This window comes from Neofelis nebulosa, chromosome 1 (assembly GCF_028018385.1).
Source record: "Neofelis nebulosa isolate mNeoNeb1 chromosome 1, mNeoNeb1.pri, whole genome shotgun sequence".
Classification (NCBI taxonomy): Eukaryota; Metazoa; Chordata; class Mammalia; order Carnivora; family Felidae; genus Neofelis; species Neofelis nebulosa.
Window position 1 is genome coordinate 49,112,023 of NC_080782.1, and position 27,168 is coordinate 49,139,190.

The following is a 27,168-nucleotide window of genomic DNA, read 5'->3' on the forward strand; positions in this document are numbered from 1 at the left end:
TCTGACACAGAATACCATAGGTTTGGAGATGCTTAGAAACAAAAATGGGAAAACGGCACAGAAATACACAAGAGGTTATTTCCCTTACTGCACCATTGCTCTTATACCAAATTGCCTACTCTCTGCCATGTTTATGAAGCTTCACTGCAGCTAAGAATTTTTGCTATAATTTTCTTTCACCTACTAGGGTGAATGTTTCTGCCTCATTCCTCTATTGACTTCCAATACTCACATGAAAGGCACAGTTCCCCAGCTTCAAGAAGGTGTGTCTGCAGAATTTCTAAACTTTTATCCTTTTTAAATCTCTTCAATCTTTTTGCCTCTCGGATACATTAAAGACAATCCAAATATTTGGAATCATGAAGTGTGTAACACAGATGAAATGGTTCTGGAGACTGTAAGCTACCTGGGAAGAGAGACTAGGTCTGTCTAATTCATTACTATACCCCAGCACCTAAAATAGCTCTTTGGCACATAGGAGACACATTAGAGCGATGACAGCCATCTTGCAACCATGAAGAATGAGCCAAAAGAAGTCACAGAGACTCTACTATCTCAACATAAATCTGGATTTCTAGGTATGTGAAATAATTCAAAGGCTTTAGGTCACTACTTTTAAGTATTCTCTTACTTGCAGCTGAATACATTCTTACTAAGATAATGAGTAACTCTGCCCTGAGGAGGGTCTCCCATTATTTTTAGGTACAAGAGGGCAGATAGTTCCTTTTTACCAAGTTCCTTACTCTGCAACAAAGGTTTCCATTTAACCAATCTCCCATGTTTCTTTTATAATCTTAGCATCATCTCCTCATTATCCCCCTGATGTCTCTGAAAGATTAATAGCACCACCTTGACCCCTAGACATTCTTTCTCCGTTTATCTTTTCTGTTTTCTCATTATCACTTTCCACAGACCAAATATTATATCTTGATTTTTAATTACTTTAATGGGCCTCATCCATAGTAATTGGGACATTTAGGTCATTATCTTGTCTCCTCAGATCTTCTTGGACAATTTTATTGATCATTTCTTTGAGCAAAATCATGTGGGGGTACTAGACCCACATAAACTTGTAACTTAGGCCAAAAGCTGTCCTGATTAATTAGCAACATTACCTTCTGGCGCAAAGCTGCCCTGTCTTTAGAATCGTGGCTCATAGTCATTGCTGAGTATTAGCGTTATCCGAGGTGGCATAAAAACTCTTGATAGCCAGGTCTCTCCCCGCTCCCCATGCCCATTAAAATCAGGATTTCAGAGGGGAGTTGGACATCAGTAGTTTTTAATACTGAAATCCCCATATGATTTCAACGCGCTGTCGACTTTGAAAATCAATGCTTTAGGCCAGTACTTCTCAACCTAATGTTTGTATGAATAACATGGAGACCTTGTTAAAATGCAGATTCTGATTCTCTGGCTCCGCTAGAGGTGGGGGAATGACATTCCGCATTTCTAACAAGCTCCCATGTGATGACAGCAGCATGGTCTGAGCCCCACATTCTGAATAACAAAGGTCTAGAATCTAGAGTTAGTAGTCCATTTTAAGACGGGATCTAAACAAATTAAACTCCACTTGGGTCCCACTGTGGTGAAAACATCATCGCTGCAAGAAAGCCAAGAGCAGGTGATTGAAAGAACTCCAAGGGTGGTTGTTTTCAGCTCTAGTTTAGTTATGGACTCAGGTGGACCAATCATCCCAGTTTGCCCAGGACTGAGGGGATTCCCAGCATGAAGGACAAGGACAAGTCGCCCTAGTTATGGTAGTGTTCTTCAAAGAGCAACAGAACAGCCAAGTTTTACACTTCTACATTCTGATGCCTCTTTCTGGGAGTGTCAGTCACCCTAGGGTCAAGGGTTTGCTGGGAAAGATGGGTCAAGGGAAAGAAATGCATGCACCAAGAATGTAATGTTACTTCAGAAGGGTAAATAATCAGGCAGATCCAGGTGGACCTAGAAAAATCCAACGACAGGTTTGTGACATGGCCACAGAGGTAAGTCCAGGCGAGATGGTTTAGGTCTGTGCTCTAGCACTGGTTTACTGTGTAGCCTGGGGTAACTAAGGCCCCCTGTCAGGGCCTCGGTTTCATCAGCTAAAACATGGGAGTTGAATTGTTGGATACGTGGGTGTCTTCCCTGCACCCACCCCCCACTCCACGTGCAGCACCTCATAAAGCATACAACTGCAGAACAGCACCTTTCCAGCTCAGTTGGAAAGTAAACCCACCTTCCATTTTGTGAGCAGTCACCTCCAGCACATTCCAAGACCCTCATAAAAACATCAGCATTAATCATACTCCATCTAGTACATTTCTCTTCGCTGTCCTTTGATGTTCAGAGAGCTGAGAACTCACAGAGCCTTTTTTTTTTTTTTAACGACTATAACATGTTTACAAATCCAATGAAATTCTATTTTGAGACCCAGGCTTTTGGTTACAAGTGGCTTCCTCCTTCTGATTCTGCCTCCACCCAGGGAGCTCACTTCTCAACTTTTTGTTTTCTTTAGAGAGACAAAGAGTCTCCCCAGCCACCCATTGCTGGATTCCTGTTAACCTTTCATTAAGTCTGCTGACAGCTTGGCTCCAACTCTTCATGAGTTAGTTCAACACATTCCCATTTAAATGTGTCCCACCTGGCTTCATTAAGGTTCCTGCCAGGTTCTCCACTTGCAGCTTCCTCTGCAAATGCAAATAAGATTCTGAGTAAATAATATGGGGACCAGGGAAGATTGAGCTATAAAGGATTGGGGGTTGGAGAACCATCAAAACACCCAGGTTGCCATGGATTTGAGCAAACTAAAATCCATCTGGGACCAACACAGGCCAATATCGCAATTCTGTATGCACAAAGTGTTAAATTAAGGCCCTCGCTGTGAAGCACAGGGTAGTGGTTAAGAGTGTAGAGTCCTTCCAGCCTGGTTCAAAGCCCTGCTCTGTCATAGGGATGTTGGTCCATGTGACCTTGGACAAGTTTCTTCACCTCTCCCTGCTTCTGTTTTCTCAGCTCCAAAAGCAGGAGTAATTTACCTGTTTCACTGGGCTGCCGTGATAATCCAATGAGAAATTGCCTTGAAACACTTGGTAGAGTACCTAGACCATAGCGAATGCTTTTTAAGGACTGGATGTTATCTCATTTAGCCTAGAAAGACGAAGGTCCAGGTTGCAGAATTAGGTTGTTCTAAATCCTCAAGGTTTGATGGTGGACCCACTATGTAAACATCAGCTGTAAGAAGGATGTCTCCATCAAAGCCCTTCCTTGTGCAAATGGAAAATCAACACTGATTCCATTCTGTTGCATTTCCCATACGTGTTTTGTCTCATTTAGATTTTTAAGCTCTGTAAGGGAAGTGATTCTCTCTCCTGGGCTCAAGATACCAGGAAGTTATTTGTAGGTGGCTACCAATTCATCCTGATTGCACAGAGAGGGAGAGAGAGGAAAAACTAGATCAACAATCTCTTCTGATCAGGAAGTCTCAGCATAAGAATTGTATATTTATTAAGTCATCATTTGGCAAAACCCCACCCTACCTCCTGGACTTTGGAGTCTCAAGCCGGTTGCCTTCCTCTAGCCCATGGCCATGTGTTGCTTGGCCAGGCCATTATTCTAAGTTGGAGTGTTAATGCCTTCAAGTGGACACAGACACATTCCACTTTGTAATGGCCCAGCACTTCCCCTTGCCTCACTCATCTATGTCGGCTGCCTAGCCTCTGAAGTCCCAGCCACCCAGCCACCCAGCCTCAGGCAGAGCCCACATGCTTTCTCTATGCCAAAAGTAGAAGTCAGGAGACAGGAATCTACGATCTGTATTTAGAAAAGGATATCTCTGCCACAGCATGGAGAACCAATCGAGAAGGGAAGGGGTATGATTGGGAGGCAGCTTGGAAGTTGCTGTATGAGTCCAGGGAAATTCCAGCTTAAATGAGGTCTCTGACAACCACCTCCACCTGGACCTTTGCCTCCTGTTGCAGGAAACTCCTGACTCTGTGCGACCACACACCCACCACTGCAGAGCACTCCTTAAGGGAGAATCTTCTCTTTAAAAAAACAAAACAAAACAGGGGGTGAGCCGAAATTATGGTTTGGTTCCACATTACTTCCTGAATTATTGATGAGACCCAGGGCTGCTCATACCATACCTGGAGTGGGGCACTGAACTCCGTAAGCTGGGCATAAAGAGAGAGATACAAATGCATACAAGGCAAAGGCAACTAGAGTAGAGAAGGGACCAGAAATCATGTCCCAGGAGCAAGGTACTTTGGAGAGACATGAAGCTCTCCTTCCAATATCTGGAGCGCTGCCAGAGAGGAGAGAGATTATACATGTTCTGGGTAAACACAGTAAATTCAACTAGGACCGCCAGGCAGGTGCTTTCTGGAGACAGCTTTGTTTTAAATATTTCTGTCTCAGAACTGCCCTGAGATTGAATGATCTCCTTTAGGTGTGGTAGTGAGCTCACCATCACTGAAATTATTCAAGCGTAGTCTGGAAGATCCCTTAGCCTGATGCTACAGAGGAGATTAAAGCACCTGGCAGGGAAGGTTCAGTCTCTAAAATACCTTGCACTTGTGAAATTAATGCAAGACTGAATGATGACACCAATGGAATAGATGGGGCTTTAAAAACAAAACATTCTAGGACTTATTTTGACAATTCCCACATGATGCCCCCATCCTCAATCCTAAGAAAAGGTGGCCCGTTAGAGTGTGAAAAGACCATCTTCAACTTCCCCTCCATGCTGCATATCTTCAGAGGTGTTTTTACACTCTCCAACATTGTCAAGCCTGTAAAGAGAGAAGAGAGGCTGAAAATGGGAAACACCAGGACCAGGAATAAATGGATGCTGCTAAATCACAAGGCCACTAACCATGGCTGTTACAGTTAAAAGAGCTCAAACTCCATCCGGTCCAAGCCTCTCCATTCACATATGGGAAAACTGAGGCTTCAGGAGATAAAGGGCTTTTGCAAATCTATTCTAATAAGGGAATTAAAAGTTTCTATATTGGCAAAATATAAAATTGTGATCTAAATGTGTTTATGACCTTGGAAAGTCACCTTGCTAAGCCCCAGTTTCCCCACTTGTTAATATTTATTTGTTAATTGATACTTTGGTATTGACGTAATTGTTAATGAAAGCACAGTCTTCATCAGTTGACACCAGATCTTTTCATTTCTTTCCCAAAAAGCTATAAAACAGGACAGATATTCAAAATCTCTTTCCAGAGACTCTTCAGACTATTAAAAAAAAAACAAAACTGTTACAATGATCTAATTGGGCAGAGGCACCAAATCCCAGGAATGATATTCTACATATTTTCATTTTTCCCACTGCCAGCTCTCTTCTCTGGAAACTCCTGTTTAACAACGTCCTTTTAAAATGAATTGCCCAGAGTTGAACAAAAAATTCTGAACACAGAGGATAGTGACATATCACCTTCTCTCTTTTGCATGCCATGCTTCTATTAATGCAACCTGCCTTTGTATTTATATTTCGGACAAACATAACACAGTGTTAACCAGGACAGAGGTTAAGGTGAGCTAAATCCCACATCTTTTTCACCTCTAATGCCACATTTCTCCAACCCTGTATTTCATCAGAACACAAGAACAAGTCATTAAACCACTGAGTAGTATCTAATCATTTGTAACAGCTTGTACAATCATTACGACAATCAGTCATGCAAGACGAATTACCTTGTGTGTTTCTGGAAACAATTGGTTTTCATGACTTTCCCTGAAAAGACAAGGCCATGGTATAAGCAGAGTAGCTGTGTTAGGACATGTGAAATGCTGGGTTAAGCCAGGAGCTGCCTTCCCAAGAGCAGAGGTGGACCAAAGGTGAGAATTTAGGGACTGGTTTAGGCAGGGAAATGCATTCCTTTTCCCAGATCTACTGACTGCCTCTATGGGTCCTGAGGCAGTGCCCATCACTTACACAGTTGTTCCCATGTGTGGGCAACAGTGTTAAGCCGCTTCATTTTTAAGTCACTGCCCACTCATAATTCAAGCACTCACTCAAGTTTTAAAACACTTCCTTATGAGACATACTCAGAATTTCCAAAACTGTATGAGGACCAATGGCCTCTGCCTTTACGAGGGCTTTGCATGAAGGCTAAAGACAGGCTTCCACTGAGTTTCCAATTCCCTTTGGCGGTGTTCACTAGGGACAGGTGCTGAAATGTACAAGTTTCGCTACTGCTGCTCAAACCAGTTGAGATGGTTACCAGTCTTATCTCCTTATCTACCACCTCGAAACAGTTTCTGTTGATGACTACAGAACAGTTTTCCCCCATTTTACAACAGGACGAGATGCCACATGCCTATACTTTGCATGACAACTTAAAACCCTGTTTCATGACTCCTTTTTGCTGTGTTTCAAAACTATTGTTTTGAAAGTGAGGAGTGGTGGTGGGAAGGAGGGGTGCAAGGTCACAGACTGGCTGGAGAATCTAATAACAATTATGGACGCTGCCCCTTGAAAAATGCAGATATCAACATGCAAGTACCTTTCCACATGATTTCAAGGGATTCACTTTCCCCCGAGGTCTCTCTGTGGAACCCTTGTAAGGAAAACTTGCTTTAAGGAGATAATAAGGCCAAGATCCTTCATGGCTTTCTTCCTGGGGCAGTCCTAGTCAGAGGAGGAGGCCAGGCCACTACTTCCTCCACCCCAGACAATGATAATAATAGCACTTTCCACTTAAGGCAGTAATGAGGGAGAAAAGAGGCACATCAAGAGCATAGCATCAGAACTGTCACAGGTTATGCATCCAGTAAATGAAAGTACTCTTTTTTTTTTCTTTTCCAAAATATAAACTCCATCAGGAAGATGATACATGAAGGCTTTAGCATCTTAGGGAGAATGAGTTTCCCTTGACCAGGATAGGGACCGGATGGAAAGAGGACTCTGGGGGGTGGAGACAGGGGCAGAAAGCAGAATCTGTTCTCTTTCAGGCCCTCCTGGAGCCTCCACAGCTCTGAGGGCTCCGTCCCACCTGGGCCTGCCCTCCTTACCTCGAAGGAAAAACGCCACAAGCAACACCAACAGCACAAATCCCAAGGAGGGAGCAATGATCATTAGCAGGTCAGGGTTGATGACAATTTTTACCTGGTGAGACACAGGGAAGGTGATGGGGCCACTCGTTTCTGAACTTCATACTCACACAGCTTCCAGTCCCAATCATATCTTCCCTCCATCAGCAGCCTCACTGCTTCTCACCCCATTTTGCCTGACATGTCTCAAGATCAAGACAAGGCAGCCTTACAAATCAGAAGTTTTTAAAAATAATCTCCGAAAATCTCCGACATCAGGCATATGAGCTGTGGGGCTCAGGGGTCTGAAGATAGGAAAGAACTGTGCTGTGAGCCCTGTGTTCTCCATGGTCAAGTCTCTTCATTGGCTACCACCTAAATCCTTTGAGTTCTTCCCAGTTCTGTGCAGCTCAGGACCTCAGCTGACTTAGACCTCCAGAGGCAACAAGATAGAAGAGGAAAATGGAACTCAATTTCAACTTTTTGACAGCAGTGGTTCTCAAAGTGTAGCCAGGGGACCCATGAGATCAAAACGATTTTCATGAGACATTATTTGCCCTTTTCACTGTCACTCTCTCACAAGATGGAAGGTAGGGTTTCCCAGAGGTTACGTGACAAGTAATGGACTACTGTCACCATTCCGATGATAGAATATGCAAGCAGATAAGAGTATCTTTCTGTCTCCTAGCAAGCCAGACATTAATGAGATTTGCAGAAATGTCAAACAATGCCACTAATGCCACTTCTCTCGCTAATATATTTTCGTTCGGGGAAAATAGAGTTATTTTTCATAAAACGTTATTTAGGTCAACAAGTAATGGATTTGCTTTCTTTGCTTTTAAATGAATTAATTAACATCACTTTAAATTTGTTTTAATTTTTATGAGTGTACAGGACTTCTGACACCAAATCATTTGAGGAGTTTTGCTCTGCAGGCAGCACCTAGTTCTGGTAGGGGCTCAATGCCACCTCTGCTGCCCAGGTCATGCTCCATTGCCTCACCTTCCTGTCCCTTTCTCCAACACAGCAGCAAGGAGGGACAACAATCTCTCTCTGCAGAGGGAGAAGGGAAGGAAGAAAGAAGGGATGGGGACGCTTTTCCCTTTTCCCTTATAGGTGTCTATGCTGCTGACAGTTTTTACTTGATGCAGCTTGAACCACTTTTGTGATGATAAAAATTAATGAAAGGCACGGTCAGCAAATAAGAAATATGCCGGTGGCAAGGGTTGATTCTGCAGGACGTCACTAACCCTGGGCCATGCAGAAGGAACACATATTGACCTTTCCATGTTTTTGTATGGTTTTTTTTCTTATTGGTTTCCAAAGCATCTGCACATATAGAAGTAACAATATGAAAGTTAGTTCTGCCAAGAGCACAAGTCTACAGATTCCTCAGCTAACTCACAACCGTTGCTGCTTAGATAGATCTGTCCTCCCCAGTTCATTTCTGCAAACCTCTATTGTGGATTTTAAAAATGGAAGTCACATGCTTCAAATACTTCACAAAAATTTTACCTCTTCTGATTGAGCTTCATTCTGCACAACCATTGCTGTCTCAGATTCTGGGGAGGAAAAGTGGGGGGAAATGTTTATATTTTCTGTGGAGGAATAAAATACCACATCCTGAAATAGGCATTTCAAACCCCATCTGGAATTTTAGTTGATGTGTTTAATCTTTCAATCCCATCTTTTCTTTTTGTATAATTTATTTACAACACATTTGTTTTGAGATGGTTTTATCTGATACTCAGCTGCTATCCAACATTATGCCACAGGAACATCTCCATTTTATAGATGGGTAGAGTGGGGCATTAGGTCAGCAGGCAATTGGGTCTACATTTTCTGTAGGTCCCAGCAACACATTCAGGATTTTTATCCAGCCAAAAAATGTGCCAATCCATTAGTTAACAAATATCTATTATGCATTTATTATAGGCCATGTACTGTGCTAGCCTGACCATCAACCTGGCTGATGAAATTTACAACTTAAGGTGGAAAACCAAATTTTTTTAAACAATTTTTTTCTAATTTTTTGTTTTATTGTTGAGAGAGACAGAGCTTGAGGTGGGGTGGGGGGGAGAAAGAGAGGCAGATGCAGAATCTGAAGCAGGCTCCAAGCTCTGAACTGTCAGCACTGAGTCTGATACGGGGCTCGAACTCACAAACTGTGAGATCATGCCCTGAGCTGAATTTAAATGCTTAGCCGACTGAGCCACCCAGGCGCCCTCAGGAAATCAAATTGAAACAAACAAACAAAAAAAAAAGTGAGTGGTTGAAAAAATAATGTCCTAATTGTGCAAAATTCTGGGAATAAATAATGCAAGATGTAGGGGCATATCACAAGGATGGCTGACCTGTTCTGGAGGACCAAGGGTAAGTGTTCTCCAGAAGGTGAAGGTCTCATGAGACATGGATGTTTTTATGTTATAAGCAATAGTTGAGTTCATCAAGGAAAACATACTGAGAATCTACCAAACGCTAAGTACTATTCCAGGCACTAAGAATGCTAAGATGAACATGCCATGGCCCCACCATCATGAAATTTACAGTACATTACAGAAGGAAGACCAGTGGCCCCACGGGCCGAGGTAATGATGGACCATGGAAGGTTGCTGATGAGGGCAGGCACAGGGAGAGGCATGTAGCCTACCATCATAGTTCAGTGAGAACTTCTAGAATTAAGCTCCATGAGGACAGTGTCCCTCTGCCTGCTCAACAATGGGACCCCAACACTGCCTGGCACACACTCGTTGCTCAGTAAGTGTTTGTTGAATGGGTAACACCTGAACTGAGTTAAGGTTGGGTAAGAATTAGCAATGAAAGATAGTAAGGGCCTTTTAGGTAGAGCAGCATCAGCAAAGCCATGAAGCATGGAACAGTGTGGTTCCAAGTGGGGTGGCAAGAGGCTGTGAAGGTAGAAAATGAGGAATGTGGAGTGGCAGAGGATGACACAGAGATGGGCAGGAACCAGTCATGCTGGTAAGTCTCCGTTTAATGCTGTAGGCAGTGGGAAACTATGGAAACATCTTAAGCTTGTTATGGTCTAGTTAAGAGGATAAGGAAATAACCAGATGAGATGATCAGTTATCATCTGGTCCCAGGTCCGAAATTCAGAGCCAGTAGAAACAAAGGGAGAGAGACAGATTCCACAAATGCTTAGCAGGGAGATCAAGAGGACGTGGACGTTGAACGTGAGGGTGAGAAAGAAACAAGTCTTAGATAATTTGCAGATTCCTTCTTGAGACTCTGGGCCATTGCCCAGCTGTCTGCTAAGACTGGGCGCAGAAGAAGCAGAGCAGAAGTGCCCATCTCGGTGAAAAGGATGAGGAGTTCAAATTTATAGTCGGTGAGGAAGGCACCTGAGGGACACACACACACAACACTGGCCTAACGTGCAGTTGGCAGATTGAAATCTGAATCAAACTCAGGAAAAGTTGGAGTTGCAGATACTGATTTGGGAGTCATCAGTCTCCAAGGAGAGTTAAAATCCTCAGAGCATATAAGAAATCCAAGGTCTGTGTGTCCAGAGAGAGAAGAGCAGGAATCCTAAGAAACCCCAGCACTTAAAAGGTGGGCAGAGAAGGTGAGGGAGAAGGAAGCAGAAGAAACAAATGGCAGAGAGTAGAAAGTGAGAACTGTGTCAAGGAATCCAGGCCAGGAGAAAATGCCAAGGAAGAATGCAAAATCACATGTGCAACAAAACCTGCTGATAGAAACAGAACATAAAGCCACACATAGACGAGGCCTGAATATAATAAAAATCTAGGCCGATAATTACTGAAATTGATCATTGTTTCTCCCAGCCTTCCTTGCACTCAAGGCATAAGAAAAAACATGATGGGTTTTCTAAGGCTCATAATTTGGTACAAGAGTTTATTTCTTCGACAGGGAAAGTGACCTGTTGAATGCCTAGGAGCATAAACTCTGAGGAGAAAATTCAGCATGTTTTCATATCCTACAACTCAGTTATTGTTGTTTTTCTCTCTGCTATTATCCCCTAGAGCTGGAAATTGCAGGTAAGAATTCAAATCTCCTACCCCTGTTTTGTCAAAATCCTATAGTATTACAATCATTTGTGATGGATAAGCTGGAAATTGAAACCATCAAAGAGAAAAGCCATCCCAGGTCAGTTTTGTCACAGCTAATCTGTATTTTACATTGGAATTGTCTAATGGGAGAGACGTTTTGTAAACACAAACACTGCTGAGTGATACCAAACAATACTCCTTCTCCTCCTTCTCCTTCCCCTCCTCCTCCTCATCTTCCTTCTCTTCTTTAGAAATTGCCAAAAGGCCCAATGGAGGCACTCCAAACCCAGTGTTAGAGTTAGACACCGAATAAATGGCTGGCGACATTTGTTCCCCATGAAACGCAGTGACGCTAACAGCTAGGGGATGGGGTAGGCAAGTGAAGACTACTCACTTCTGTGTTTTCTGTGCTACCTTGGTCCTTCCACTCTCAAGACCCTGACCTCTTACACAAGCACATTCAGGCAAAGGCAGGAGCCCCCCAGAACTTGCAAGAAAAGCAATTCTGTGAGAGGGGAACTGTGGTAGATTAAGTATGGTCTTCCTCAAAATCATGTGTACTCAGAACCTCAGACTGTGACCTTTTAGAAATAGGGCATCTTTGCAGATGTAATTAAAGATATTGAGATGAAACCATCCTAGATTTAGGATAGGTCTTAAATCCAATGGCAGGCGTCCTCGTAAGGAGAGAAGAAGACACAGAGGGACACACAGGGAAGGCCATGTAAAGATGGGCAGAGAGGGGCGCCTGGGTGGCTCAGTCAGTTAAGCGGCCGACTTCGGCTCAGGTCATGATCTCACGGTCCGTGAGTTTGAGCCCCGCGTCGGGTTCTGTGCTGACAGCTCAGAGCCTGGAGCCTGTTTCAGATTCTGTGTCTCCCTCTCTCTCTGACCCTCCCCCATTCATGCTCTGTCTCTCTCTGTCTCAAAAATAAATTTAAAAAATTAAAAAAAAAAAAAAAAGATGGGCAGAGATTGAAGGCATGTGGCTTCAAGCCAAGGAATCTCTGAGGCGCCAGAAGCTGGAAGAGACGAGAAGGGATCTTCCCTTAGAGCCTTCAGAGAGAACATGGCCCTGCTGACACCTCAATTTTAGGACTTCTGACCTCCTGCACAATAAGACAATAAATTTGTTTTGGTCTATGCCACTACATTTCTGGTAAATTTTTACAGCATCCTTGGGAATTCAAAAGAGACACAGTGATCACTAAGGTCTTCCACAGCGGCTCTGGGGACGGGCACAAGGGATGACAGGAAGACTGACTCTCATTTAAAATGTTTTTGCACGCTTTGTACTTTCACCATATATGTATGGTTATCTACCTAAAAGAAATTCATCACCAGGTAATAACAACGATAAAAGAATCTTCAACTTAACCACACTTTTCCCAGGTCTATGGACTCGCTGACACTTCTGATTAATATTAGACTTCCCTACAGGGTGAGAATGCATTTATATTAAAAAAATATGAAAATATGGACAGTCTTGGCAGAGTTGTCATTGTAAATCAGTAAATTGGCTTATGGGTACTCTGGCAAAGTGGAATTCCTGTGGGATTCCACCCCAGACCTTGGAGCACTGTGAGAACACACCTGGGTCTCCCCAACGCTGCATTGCCGTCTCTGAATATGTATCTACCCCAGGTTTCCTGGCTGTGTGACCTTGGGCATGATATTTGCTCTCTCTGAGCCACAGTTTACTCATCCCAAAATGCTGATATTGCCCCAACCAATCTCCTATGTCCTTTTCAACCTTTAAATTTCTGGATGCCTTTGTAAAAAAGAATTTGAATGACCTGAGAAAATGATTATTTTTCATGGTAATTTTTTAAAAAGGATGTAAAGCTATGCTTAGTATAGAAAATCAGTATGTAAATACTTAAGAACATACAACAAACACATGCATACCTCTTGCTTCACAAGGAAAACTGAAAAGAAATACTGAAAGACTAGATACATCTGACATTGAATGGAAATATTATAGGCAATTAAAAATTTTTTAATTAGTACTTTTTTATAATTTCTAGATTTTCTCAAATGAGAAAATTTTAACTGTAAAATATATATCATATGTTAATTCCTGAAAACTCTCCAAGATGCCTGAGTCAAGAGCAAACTCTCAAGGTTTCGCTGAAGCACTGCCACAGTGACCTTCTAAGTGAAACTTTGAAGATCACTGTTAGAAACACATCAACTCACAGCTGAAAAAGAACTCAGTGATGCTCTTAGTAAAAGACACCCCCCTAGATACGAGTACTGGTGTACAAAGATGTTCAGGAGATACACACACACACACACACACATATATATGTATGTATATTATATATTATATATCATATATATGTGTATATTACATATTATATATCATGTGTGTATATTACATATTATAAATGTATGGCATATTTATGTGTGTAATATGTATGTATGTATATTACATGTTATATATATGTATATTACATATTATATGTGTGTATGTAATATGTGCATAATATACATATATATGTAATACATATAAGTCTCTAGAGCAAGAATATGGACTTATAAATAGGCAGAGAGACTTTTCTATATCAAAAATGGTTTGTTTGTTTGCTTTTAGATAATGAATGCATGTAAAAACTGGTGAAATCCAAGTAAAGTTTGTAGACTTGTTAATTGCATCATGCCAATGTCCATTTCCTACTTTGACCACATGCTACAGTTATGTAAGATGTTTGTGGGGGGGGAGCGGGAAACTGGAGGAACATATAGATTTCTCTGTACTATTTTTGCAAGTTTGTGTTGAGTCTAAAACTGTTTCAAAATAAAAAGCTTTTAAAAAGTGGTTTAAATATCAGCATTTCATATGGTTCAAACTAATAGATGCATAGTGGCTTTGTAATAAAGATTTATTGAAAAAAATGTTGAATACATTTTAAAGTACGTTTAAAAATGATTTTGTAAAATTTTTTGTGTGAAAAAAAATGATAGATGTTACTCTGTCGTGAGAAAAAAAAAATGATCTGAAAAGATATAGCCCAAACTGTTATGGTAATTATTTCTTCATCTTGGTCATTTGGGGTGAGGGCTTGGGAAGAATTTTTAGAATACAAGGACATTTCACTTTACAGTGTTTTGCTGTTTTCTTTTACAAGAGCATGTATTTATTTTATAACATAAAAATATAAAGTGTAAATGTTAAAACCACAACATAAAAATATTGCCTTTTCTTTTATCATCTAGTAGGATAGGAAGCAGTATTCAGTGCGTATGCTGGAAGAGCTCTGTTGAAGGAGACTCACATCTGCCCTTTCTAAAGAATGTGTCCTGTATCTGGATGAGGTTGAATCCAACCTGCTGCCTGTTTTTGTACAGCCTGAGAGCTAGGAATCATTTTAATATTTTTTTATTGGGGAAAAATCAAAAGAAGAATAACTCATAACACATGCAAACTACAGGCAATTCATATTGAATGCCCATCAGTAAAGTTTTATTGAAGTGCCCATTTGTTCATGTGTTATCTGGGGCTGCTTTCGTACTACAAGGGCAGAGCGGAGTAGTTGAGACCACCAGCATGGCTGGTAGGACCGAAAATATGTACAGTCTGGCCCTTTACAGAAGAGTTTGCTGACTTCTGGTATAGTTAGTCCCCGGATGCAAAAACAACACCCATGGAGTCAGGGAATTAAATGTGTTAGAGCACAATTTTAATGCTAAAACCTTCAGACCTTCAGACCCTAGAGTGATGAGACTTCCCCTCAAGATGGTTATGCCTAAGGTAGTGGATTTGAATTTACTCACTGAAATAAAACTACATGCTATGTGCAGATCTGGAATGGCATTGAATTTTGAGTTGAGAAAATCTTTTAAAATCCATTTTGAACATCACCCCTTTTGCCATCCCACTGGTGGAAATTTGCTTCAAAATTACTTGGAACTCCCTGTAAAAGTCAACTTATTGAGCACTACAGTATGCCTGGCAGAGCGATAAGCACTTCATATAAATTATCTCACTTAATGCTTATACCATCCATTCTACAGACATAAACTGAGGCTGAATAAGTTTAAATCACTCTTTCACGGTAGCACAGATAATAAAAGGAAATTTGAACTCAACTCTGAATGACTCAAAAAAATCATGATTATAACCACTCTGAGAGGAAAGAAAAAGAGCATATTAGCATCCTATTTGAAAATACAAACTCTAGCCAGTGGGCTACGTGCCAGAAATCAACTGGAAATAAAAGCACTCTATATTCTCAGTGGGTCTGTTTAAAAACTGATAACTAAGTAATTTGACTCATTAAATTCATAGACACAGGACTCATCTGTAAGTACTTTTAAAGCAAATTTAGTTCTGATATAAGTCAACTCAATAATACAATCTTAGCACAATCCTAGGACTTTAAAAGTGACAACTTCAAGCCTTCAGGTGTTCTTCCATAGGTAGCATCTGGCTTATGCTGCCCCCTTCTGGACCACTGGTGGTATGGCCTTAAAAATTCAAAGGCAAGATAAAAAAGATCCTTCTGAGAGTATTTTAGATTTGAAAAGAATTCGAAATTATCTCCTCTGATCCCCCCCTTTTTAAGGAAAAACTAAATTCTAGAGACAGTTTCACTCATTCAGGGTTTCATAGTAATGAGTAACGAAGGAAGTGACTAGGACCCATATTTTTTGTACTTGCCTGGCAGCACTAATGCAGATCTGGAATTTCAAAACGGCTTTTGAAAACAGAAACACAACTTTCTTCAATTCACATACTTGCTTTAAAATTTTGGAGACCTCTGAGTGTTTTCAATATGTGCAATGATCAAAAGAGCACCATACGCTGAAATAAATCAATCATTCCATATGTGAGTCAGGTGTTCCTTAGCACCAAGGGCAAAATTGGGTAAGGACCTTTTTTTTTTTTTTTTTTTTTTTAATTTTGAAAGGGAACAGACAGCAAATTGGGTTGGCACCCAATGTGGTTCATAAAGAAGAAGGAACGGTAAGATGACTTCACATTTCACGCAGATGAGTTAACAGAAGGAAACTCTAGAACACCATTATTTAAGAGTCACTGAGTTCCGGGGCATCTGGGTGGCTCAGTTGGTTGAACATCTGACTTCAGCTCAGGTCATGACCTCACAATTTTTGAGTTCCAGCCCCACATTGGGCTCGTTGCTGTCAGCATGGAGCCAGCTTCAGATCCTCTACTGCCCCCACCCTCTCTCTCCCTGCTCACTCTCTCTCTCTCAAAAAAGTATATATATATTGTATATATGATATAAATTTTATATCACATATATATCTATATATTTTTATATATTAATATCACATATTTATATATTTATATATATGTGATATGAATTTTATATCATATATATATATTTTTTTTTAAGTCACTGAGTTCCAAACTTTGCGTCAAACTTCCACTGCCTCCAAGGATGCCCCACCAACAAAAATGTCGTCATCATTATGAGAGCCCAGAGTTGTCACCTCAAGTCACTACTCTCACGTGCCAATATGAAGTGAAGCAGAGTTAAGACCTCATCCCTAATCCACCATCCCCGCCCCCCCCAACCCCAGACTCCTCTCTGCAGGGCAATGCTCTTCCTACACCAGCTGATTGATTTTGGTTGAGGGAGGTGGCAAAGTCCTCACTTTACCAAGGAACCTCAGAAATGTTAACAACAACAATAATAAGTGGATACCATATACCAAGCACTTAACTATATTGCATGCCAGACACAATGCAAAGTACTTCCATGTCAAAGCACTTCCATGTTTGAGCTCAGAAAATGCTCTGCAGTCAGGCACCTGGTGGCTCAGTCGGTTAAGCACCCAACTCTTGATTTCAGCTCAGGTCATGATCTCACGGCTTGTGAGTTCGAGCCCTGCACTGGACTCTGCACTGACTGTGTGGAGCCTGCTTCAGAGTCTCTGTCTCCCTTTCTCTCTTTCTCTCTCAAAAATAAGCAAACCTTAAAAAAAAATTTTTTTTTAAAGAAAATGCTTTGCAATAGACACCGCTGGTTTTCTCACTGCCCAGTGAGAATCCTGTGGCCTAGAGATGTCAGGTGACTTGCCCAAGTCATGTAGCTAGGAAAGGAAAGAGCAAATCTCAGAGCCAGGATTATCTACCTGCAGAGGCCAAACTCTTATCCTCTGAGCTCTACAGTCTTTGGAAAATATGGCAAATGCTCACATACAGTTGCCATAGAAAGTTCAGTGGTGGAGAGTGAATGATCTTGCTATTTTGCGGCAAAACAGGAAGAAATCCATTTGGAATGGAACCCTAACCTTTTTGCTGCTTTGATGGGTGCAGTTTTTGGAAAGGAGATCTTTCTAACTATTACTTTAATATTTTAATATTAATAATATAATTTTTATAATTTATTATAATAATATTAATATATAAATAACTATATATTTCTAACTATTATTATTGATGATGATGATAATGAGCACGATGTAAGCAGCTGAAAGTGCACAAAACACTTTCACATTATCACTCTTGAACTTCAAAATAAATCTACCGAGGGAAGTAAACTTCAGCAGAGTGCTTGAAAGAGGAGGCAACTGAAACTTAGGGAGGTCCCATCTCTTGCCCAGGACTGCACAGCTAGTAATGGTCACTAGTCAAGCAGTGGCAGTATCAGAGCCAGTGAGATTTATCTGAGGCATGATTCTTATTGATTGAAAACTCTTCACAATGTTAGAGCAATGTTATCTGATGCCACCTTCCATGTCTGCCCCCCTCTGCTGGGCTGCTGAGCACCCCAGAGTTCAACAGGCGGCCATGCCAAAGGGCGTTGGTGGCTTCAGTCAATGACTTGTTCACAGTGGGAGAACCGATACCTTGCCTCATCACAGAACCTGCTGAGGTATGTCATTACCCTTCCCCCTGTGACACCAAAGATCTCTCCAGGGCCTAGATCAGTGTCGGAGGAACATTTTGGTGTGCAGAGTGGTCACCCAGCTCACTGGGTTATCCGTCAATGAGGCCCCATCTTAAGACTGGCCCCATGGTCTATTTCAGTGGCTGAAATAGACACCTTACTTCTTTTTCCCTTTGTTTGCTTTACCACAAACATACTTCTCTTAAAGCTTGGCAACTCCCTTTGTTTTTATTTGGTTGACCTTTCTGAAGGTGAGCTGTTAGATGCTAGAATTACACAGATTCAATCCCAGCTTTATTAATGAAAAAATATCATTTGTACGGTTGGTAGAATATAATGTTATTGTGAGAAGAATCATGAAAATCCATTTTTTATCCTTTGCCTTTATCCCCAGACTGCCAGCCTACAACTGATTCGAGCCTGTGAACAGCGTGGGCATGAGAGATAAAACAAATCGGCTAATGCCTCACGAAAGATGTTGACTTTGAAATCAACTGCATCCAATTTCTTTCCTCCTAACAACGGCATTTGTGAGTGAAAATGAGCTTTGCTTCATTCCCCTGCCTTCCTCTGTTCCTTCTGCTGAACTTGTACTGAAAACAACAATTCCCCCTACAACTTCTTTATGTCCTTGATCAACTGAGGACCCAGAAAAAATGTTAAGTTCTAACATGGCTCAGCTTTGTCTTTAATAAAATAGTGCAATGTAGGGGAAAGAGCTCTGATTTGAGAGCCAGAAGAGAGTCCAATCTGGGGCCTCGTTCCCACTTCTCTTTGAACTTTTTTATGCCTGTGTGCCTCAGTTTCTTTCTATGTAGAACGAAGAGTGCACACTACACCAGCAACTCCTAAATGTCTTCTTGGGGCCAGGGATGGGATGGCTTCAAAAGAATCTCCTGAGGAAGTTTGCTAAGCATACAATTTCTTAGACCCACCCCCAGGGTAGGTTCTAATTCTTCAAGCCTTGGGTAGAGTAAAGCAATCTATATTTTTACTAAGCACCCTGTGTTTTCAACCCATGGCCAGGTCTGGTATATACATGAACTGGATGACCTTGAAGTTCAAGGTCTTGGTTCCATCCCCTGGGAGGTCAACATGAGATCAGATTGCTCCACACTTTCATTTATTCTATCCTCACTCCCTTTTCTCTTACCTCCATTTCTAGACCAAACCCTACCTCTCTCATTTTTGACTGATCCCCTTCTGCTACACCAGGACCAACCTTGCTCCATTCACTATCTCCTTCTCTAAATATCCATCCTCAAACTTCTTGAAAGAACACCTAATATTCACTCTCTAACAATTGCTTGTCTTGGACTTCAGAGCATCCACCCAGAGAGCTAACACTGTTCACCTAATGGTTCACAGCCACCTAAGGGCCTCATCCTTCTTGACCAGCGTTCTGAATTTCCCAGTATTTGACTATACCCTCCATAACTTTTGTCAGCTCAGCCCTCTCTGCACTCATGCTCTGCTGGATCCCTTCCTACTTTTTCTGTCTTCATCCCTGCCTCCTCTTCCAATGTAGTTGTCCCTTTATGGGGTTGTACCTTTTCATTTCTCCCTCCATCTCACACAATATCTTTAGGTGATTTCACAGGAGCTTTCCATTATCCCTCTCCTAATGAGAAAATATAATAAAGTGCTTAAGAGCTGAGTTTCAAGAGCCAAGAGACCCAGGGTTCAAACTCTGGCAAATTTAACTTCTCCAAATCTCAGTTTCTTTTCCTTTATAATGGAAGTAATGATAGCATCTTTCGCACAGATGCAGACAATGCCTCACAATGAGACACTGTGCCCAAGCCTGGTATATAAAAAGCATTTGGTAAGTATCATTTATTATCAGTGATTCCCCAAATCGTATCTAGAGCCCTGAACTGTCCCTTATGAGATAACATGTATTAAATTATTGGTGTATTTTTAAGTCTCTGTTCAGCAATTGTAACCTGAATCATGGTAATTATTATTTGATCAGAGGTAGGTGCCAATCATCAAAGACACCCATTCTCACCCAGGCATCCATAAGTCAACCCAGCCCCATATTCCCAACTGCCCATTAGACATTCCTCAGGGGCCCTTCAAACTCCAGCTCTCCCAAACAAATTCACCCTTTTTCCTGGGGTTCCTTACTAGTTAACCTGTCACATCAATCTAACCTCCCAAGTACAGAGAATGAGTCATCCTTCATTCTTACTCTGGTCACTGTCCTCCCAATCCTAACTCCTAAGTGGCTTTGACTCTGTCCCCTCTCTGTAGTTACTGCTGCCATTATTCTACTCTAGACATTCATCTCTGGTATGAATTATTACAAAAGGTTCCTGGGTAGCCTCTCTGCCCCCAGGCTTGCTCCTTCTCATACATCTCCCACACTCTTACCAGAGCAATGTTTCCTAAAACAGAACTGGAAATATCATTCCCTACCCAGAAAACATGAATGGTTTCTCATGACCCTGGAATAAAATCTAAATTCTTCAGCCTATCAATCAAGTCCCTTAAGAACCTAGACCATTCCCAGCTTCTTGTCTCTATTAGATTAAACTAGACTATTAGACAAGCTCCAAAGATTTCATACTCTTATCAAGTTCCCTTCTTTTTGTTCATGCTCTTCTTCCTGCCTGTTCACCCTTCCCTGCACAATGAAATGTTCTCATCCTTGAAGAACCAATTCAAAGATTATTAAGTTAAATTATGCTAGCCATCCTTTCCAGGATAGAATCCATCTTTCCCTTCTTTGGGCCCCCAGGAAAACTTTCCATACTTCTATCCCAAAACTAAACCCACTGGATGATTGTTTGCTATACATAGCCTGTCTATCTTACTAAAGTGTGACCCCTTTTAGGACAGATGTCATGACTTATTTATTCCCATGCCATGTATAGAAAATCAATTCAATAAGCCATGTTTAAGTAATGATGGATTTGAAATGCCTTTACCAAAAAATCATATTACCTATTTCCAAGTACCCAAAACAAATTCCAAGATAAAGAGAAAAGTCTCATCTCCAACCACTTTGTCCTCTGAGAATCCTTTGGCTCCTTGGAAAGGCCAGCTTGCTTTGGACCATGAAGCTTTGGATGACTTTGTCAAACAGAAAGACACGGTAATAGAGCAGCTGTTTCTAAAAGCATTCCCTCCCATTTTCTGGGCCCCAGTTTCTAATCTTCTCAGTTTCCCAGATTTCCATAGATAATACTCCTCCCTGGGAGTTAATGAACACAAGTTTAAACCCCCTGAAACCTGGGTGTGAGTCTCAGATCTCTCTCTCTGTCTAGCTGTGCAATCTCAGGCAAGTCACTTCACATCTCTGAGCTCCATTTCTAGGCAGCCTTAGAGTGGAGGCAAGGATTTGCCACCCTAGGTAGGCCTTTTCACATGATGTCTACAGCAACTGCCTTAAAAGTAGAAGAAGCACTGAAGCAGGAGATAACCTACTTGGAGTTGTCCTATGAAATGAATAACATGAATCTGGAAGTTCTTGCTTGGCACACTCAACCACAGCTCTTTTTCAGGCATGACTTGAATTCCATGCCTACATTGTAGAGTGGAGCCTCTACAGACTGAACAGTATGAGAAGGACAAAACAATTCAGAGTCAGCAGGAGATGAAATCTGTCCATAAGCAGGAATAAAACCAATGATTAAGAATTCTGTAGAGCCATCTAAAAGGGAGTCAGTGAAGAGCTTTCAGAATCTCAGATTTACTCCAGTAACAAGTAGAGAATTACTACCGTGAGATTTTAAAAGCTCTTGTAACTTTCCCAGGTTTGTAATTTTGTCACTCATTGGCTGTTTCCCTGGTGCAATTAACAGATTTAAAAAAATCATAAAACCAAAAGTGTCTGTGTGCTTATAAGGAACAGCAAGTCAGTTGGGAGCTGGTGAAAGTGGCCTCTTGTTACCCTGCCAGAGAGACGTAAAAATGAAGGTGTGTGAGTAGGAATAATAGATGTGTGAAGAAGAAAGGAAATGGGGATAGGGCATAAGGACTATCGTTTACTAGCCAGTAATTAGGTACCAGGTATGTTTCTTATGCGTTTCCTCACTTAACAGTCCTATGAAATAAGTACTAATATCATCATCACTGTACGTTTTGGGGAAACTGAGATTTAGAGAAGAACAGAACAAATAACTCACCTGAGGATCTAAAAGAAAACAGAAACACAAAAATGGCAGAGCTGGGATATAAGCCTGAGCCTTCAGACTCCCCAGTGAGCTTTTTCAACCCCCACCCAGAGCTACCCTGGAGGCTGTGAGGATAGAAGACTAGAAAGAAAGGATCTGAGATGTTACTGAGGCAGTAAAAGAACGGAAGGCATAATCAATGGCAGACTTAATCCCAGGCCATCGGATTATGACTTCAGAGTCCCTCCCCATAGAGGGAACAAATTGGAACAAATTTGAGGGAGGGAACAAATTTGTCTTGAGGGAACAAATTGGAACCATTTCACAAATTCCTGCTGCCATGCAAGAAATGAAATGAACCCTCAGGCTGGATGGAATGCTTTGAGTTCCTAGGTACCTGAAGGGGTCAGAGTTTGCATTCTTCAGACTCTTTAGATCCGGGGTGGGGGGAGGGGAGAAACCTATGCAAGTTTTTGTTGTTGTTTGTTTGTTTGTTTGTTTGTTTGTGTTTGAATGATGGTTCCAAACTACTTGGAGCTTTGCAGAATTCTTGGAGAATCTAAAGATATGTCCTAGACTTTTCCCTCAGAAAAATGCATGTGCACATATGCACACATAATTATATATGTAATTTCAGGGGGTTCATACCACCCCAGCCCGTCCACAGACAACTCCACCCAGGAGACCACAGACATTTAAAATTTAAAATCTCCGAGGCCTGGTGTGAGTCCCAGCTCTCCTTCTGCCCAGCTCTATGATCTTGGGTAAGTCACTCCATGTCTCCAAACTCCATTCTAGGGAGCCATGGAGTGGGGGCAAAGAACTATCACTCTGGGTAATGCTGACTTTAGGGAATAATAATTTTGACCAGATCTTCTTGAAGAATTGAAACCAGCTGTCATCCATGGAAGGCTTGCCATCCAAAATTATATGAAGAAATGAGGAAGGAATCAGGGATATTTGGCCAGGGAAAGAAACCCCACAGAGTCACGTGAGCTCTCTGAAAGGAGTTGAAAACACTTTCATGTGAATGAAGAAGTAGCACTTATCCTGACTTATTCTGTAAAATGGCTCCAGACTGGGGAGTGAGGGGTGGGGAGAAGCAGCACAGTATGATGTCAGAATGGGAGCAGAGTTGAACCGACATGGGTTAAACCCGGGTCATCATTTACCAGATAAGTTATATAACCTTCATGAACTCTAAAATGGAGGTGATAATGGTATCTATCTCATAGGATTTTGGGAGAAGCCAGATGAAATAATGCGCTTAACGTGAGCAGTATTGAAACAAAGAGAGATTTCAGTAGATGTCAGCTACTCTAATAAACTCTCTGACCCTCCATTTCTTTATCTCTAAAATAGGTATAATATCTGTACCCGATCAGGAGGTCACTATGAGATTTAAATAAGAAAATACACATTAAATACCCTTAGTACAGCACCTAACACATAATTAAGTCTTCGGCAATAGAAAGTGCAATTATTGTTACAAATGTTTCATTACAACCAGTGGGATGAGAGGACAGTAAATGGAAAGAACACCACCATTTATTTCAGACAGGAAGACAAGACAAAATAAAATAATATCTAAGAGCTTGGACTCAGAGCTAGACTTCCTGCATCAGGAACCTGAGAGCAGTGTGGCCTTGGAAAAGTTGCACAAAATAGGGGTATGAGCATCTGCTAAAAAGGAATTGAATGAAGTGGCCCATGAGAACAGCTTCGCACTGCACCACATATAATATGCGTTCAATAAGTCCTGGTTTCTTCCATAATGAGTAAAGGTTACACAGAGATAGACCTTCTTACAGCAAGCTCCTTCTCAGCAATGCAGCCTCTAGATGTTGCTGCAAATATTCTCTCTCCTCCAGGATTTATCAAGGAGGAGTGAAATAACAATTATCTGGGGTATTACAGAAGAGGGTGAAACATCAAGATGACCTCTTGTTTCCTTGCAGTTGAATGTAAAATAGCCTGAGATTTAAATGGAATGAATGATAACATTTTGAGAACTCCTTGCCCACTCTCCATCATTTTTCTCGTTGCTACCTTCTCTTCTGCCAGGAAACAGCCCCCACTTTTACCCCATGCCACAGACAAAGAAGGTTTGGATCTTTGGCATCTAGTTTCACCTAAGTTAACAACAACTAGTCCAAATTTCCCGTCTTCCTGCTGAATGAGATAGCGCCAAAAAAAAAAAAAAAAAAAAAGCCAAAACTTTTTAACATTAGGTCACCCTTGCATTTCACCTTGATTTATAGTCTTCCTTCAAAATGTATCCTCTTTCCACTTACTCTTGCCCATCCTCTCCAATTCTATCTGCTGAGCCTTTGTGAGTGATGTTACACTGCCTCCTTCACAGAGTTACAGGACCATTGTTTGGCTAATAAACATATGGAAAGACACTCAAACGCCTTGTTAATCAACAAAAAATGAGACAAAAAAAAATGAACAACAAAAAAATGGGACAGAATTTTCTTCTCAGGAGATTGAAAAAAAATTAAATAAATGGTCATATCAAGTATAGGGGAGATGTAGGAAAGCAGACACTGTGGGTGGGAAAATAAATTGGCAAAGCCTTTCCAGAAGACAATTTTGTAATGGTTAGTAAACTTAAAGTGTACATTTCTTTCAGCCTAGGATTTCTCCTTCTTAGTCACCACCCTAGACCGTTAGACATAGACACTTAAGGAGGCTCTCACATACAAGGATGCCCCTGCAAACTACCTATGGTAATGAAATATTAGAACACCTCAATGTCCCTTTGTGGGCATTGGATATTATAAGTATCCACAGTATAAAATTCTATACAGCAATTTAACATAATGATATATATCTACATGGATTGGAAAGGAAAGTAGTCCAGTATATAATGCTAGGTAAATAAACAAAATACAGAAGGCTGCATACAGTATAATAGATTTTTTTTAATTCACACAACAGAACAAAACTGCATATTTCTATACACACACATAAGGAAATAGAAAAAGATCTAGGAATGGTCCTCTTTAACTAATAGCAGTGATTATATCACAGGAAGGGCTGGGATTAAAGACAGGGAGTCAAAGAGATTTTTTTTCCTACTTTTTATGTATCCCTAACAAAAATACATTAGTGTAATATTTGTGTAATTTACAATAAATTACTAATTTTTTTAAATGAATGGATGATTTTCTGGCAATTCTAGCTTCAAGACAGAAACAACTAAAGAAGAAGGGGAATCCCAACACAGGGGTTTCAGAAAAGAGGCAGAAGAGGGAAGAAGCAAACATGGCTGCTATTAGCTGGTTTCACTTTCCCAGCTTGTGGGAAGATGTAGGATGTGACCACAGTGGAACCAAAATAGCCAAATCCCAAGACAAACAGGCAGATGGCAGATGACAGATTGTTCCCACGGTCAAAGACAAAATCACCCTCACAAGCACAGCCCCTTACCTCTTGGCTGAAGAAAAGTCACTGACTCACTCATTTCCCACATTGATGTCTGGGACGTTGACTGGAGACCCCAACCTTCAGATTCTGAAAAAAAAAAAAACAACAAAACAGAACAAAACAAAAACAAAGGAAAAGAGAAAACAAACTTAGGTAAAAACTTGTCTTTTTTATTTTTGGTGCCCCACTGTCCCCTAAACTAACTTCTGTCATAAAAAAAAATGAAAGAAGAATGGGGCGCTTGGGTGGCTCAGTTGGTTGAGCATCTGACAGCTCAGAGCTTGGAGCCTACTTCAGATTCTGTGTCTCCCTCTCTCTCTGCCCCTCCCCTGCTCATGTTCTGTCTCTCTCTCTCTGTCAAAAATAAATAAACATTAAAAAATATCTTTTTTAAATAAAAAATAATAATAATAAAAGAAGAAGAAGAAGAAGAAGAAGAAGAAGAAGAAGAAGAAGAAGAGCTAATGTTTACAGAGCATTCAGTTCATGCTGTTCTAAGTGATCTACAAGTATCCTCTCATTTAATCTTCAGAAAGAGACACAGGATAGGTGTTATTATTATTCCCATTTTATCAATGAGGAAGCCAAGACCCAAAGAGATTAAATAACTTTCCCAGAGTCATACAACAGTTAAGAAGTGGGTCTTGTACCCAGGCAGTGTAACACGAGAGCACACACCCTGTGCCATACTGCCTCCCTATATTGTACTAACACAAGAACTGAATCATTTATTTACCCCATAGATATCTGTTTTCTTCTACTTGACTATAAGCCCCATTAAGTAAAATCTGCCATTTGAGCACTTACTAACATGCCAGGCACTCACCTAAGGCCATTATATCCATGAAGTTATTCAACTCTCCAACTCACCTGGGAAATCAGCCGAGACCAGAAACCCCTGGCAAAAAGGAATAAAACAGAGAGCCCAGCCTGGGCACTTCTCTCTAGCACCCTCCATGGATGTAAACCATGCCTTATTTTAGGGTATTCTCTGCCCTTGGACCCCTATTAAATACCTAAAGAAGTCTTGATGGATGAAAGATCACATGAATGAATTTCTCTCTCTACTACAGAAAGCCAATGATCAAGTGAGGACGTCCCTCAAGGAAGTCAACAAAGATCATTGTACTGGGAATTAGGATGAGATGGCTAAGCACTGCCTCACCTGGAATGTAAAGGCAAATATTCCAGAAATGTGCTACCATGAGGAATTGCTTAAACAAATCAAGGTCAGTCTCTCTCCCCACCCCCCTTTCTCTCTCAAAGCCACAAGAATGAATGAACCACAAATGTGGTCGAATTTGTCCTAGATAGGGTTCATGGCACACAGGACCCAAAATTCATCTTCAGTTATCTCATTCAATAGCATTTTACTCTCCTCAACCTAAGAAATGAGGAAAAGAAAGAGAAAGAAAGTGTCCTCATACCTCTGGATGTAAGCAAGGCAATGTTTCCAGAGGTCACCTCGGTTCTTCTCTCAGAGTCACTGGAGAGAAAGAAACTTTCTGATTCTGGAATATAAAAAAAGTTTGATAAAAGAGAGCTGCAAAAATAAGTGTTTGTGCCGAGTGGTGGGATCCAGGGCTATTTTTATACTTGTCTTTGAGCCTTTTTATATATTTCAGGTTTTCTTCAAGGATTGCAAGTAATTTTTTAGGATCAAGAAAACTACAAATGTCATAGTTTAAGGTGATTATTTTA

General features: G+C 41.1%; 1 protein-coding gene across 6 annotated transcripts in view; it reads right to left on the bottom strand.

Moving 5' to 3' along the window:
- Positions 1-3,458: 3,458 nt before the first annotated feature.
- Positions 3,459-27,168, bottom strand: part of TIMD4 (T cell immunoglobulin and mucin domain containing 4) — a 40,053-nt gene continuing 16,343 nt past the window's right edge. For 3 of the 6 annotated variants that reach the window (XM_058721267.1, XM_058721258.1, XM_058721232.1), the window contains 5 exons: positions 26,895-26,978; positions 25,471-25,554; positions 8,539-8,585; positions 7,006-7,099; positions 3,459-4,775 (listed from right to left, as the gene is read on the bottom strand). In XM_058721267.1, the coding sequence (XP_058577250.1) occupies positions 4,633-4,775; positions 7,006-7,099; positions 8,539-8,585; positions 25,471-25,554; positions 26,895-26,978 (452 nt within the window). In that variant the 3' untranslated portion in view covers positions 3,459-4,632. Of the gene's footprint in view, positions 4,776-5,685; positions 5,726-7,005; positions 7,100-8,538; positions 8,586-14,160; positions 15,522-25,470; positions 25,555-26,894; positions 26,979-27,168 lie in introns of those variants that run through there. The other 3 variants (XM_058721241.1, XM_058721250.1, XM_058721272.1) reach the window with 3 other exon arrangements.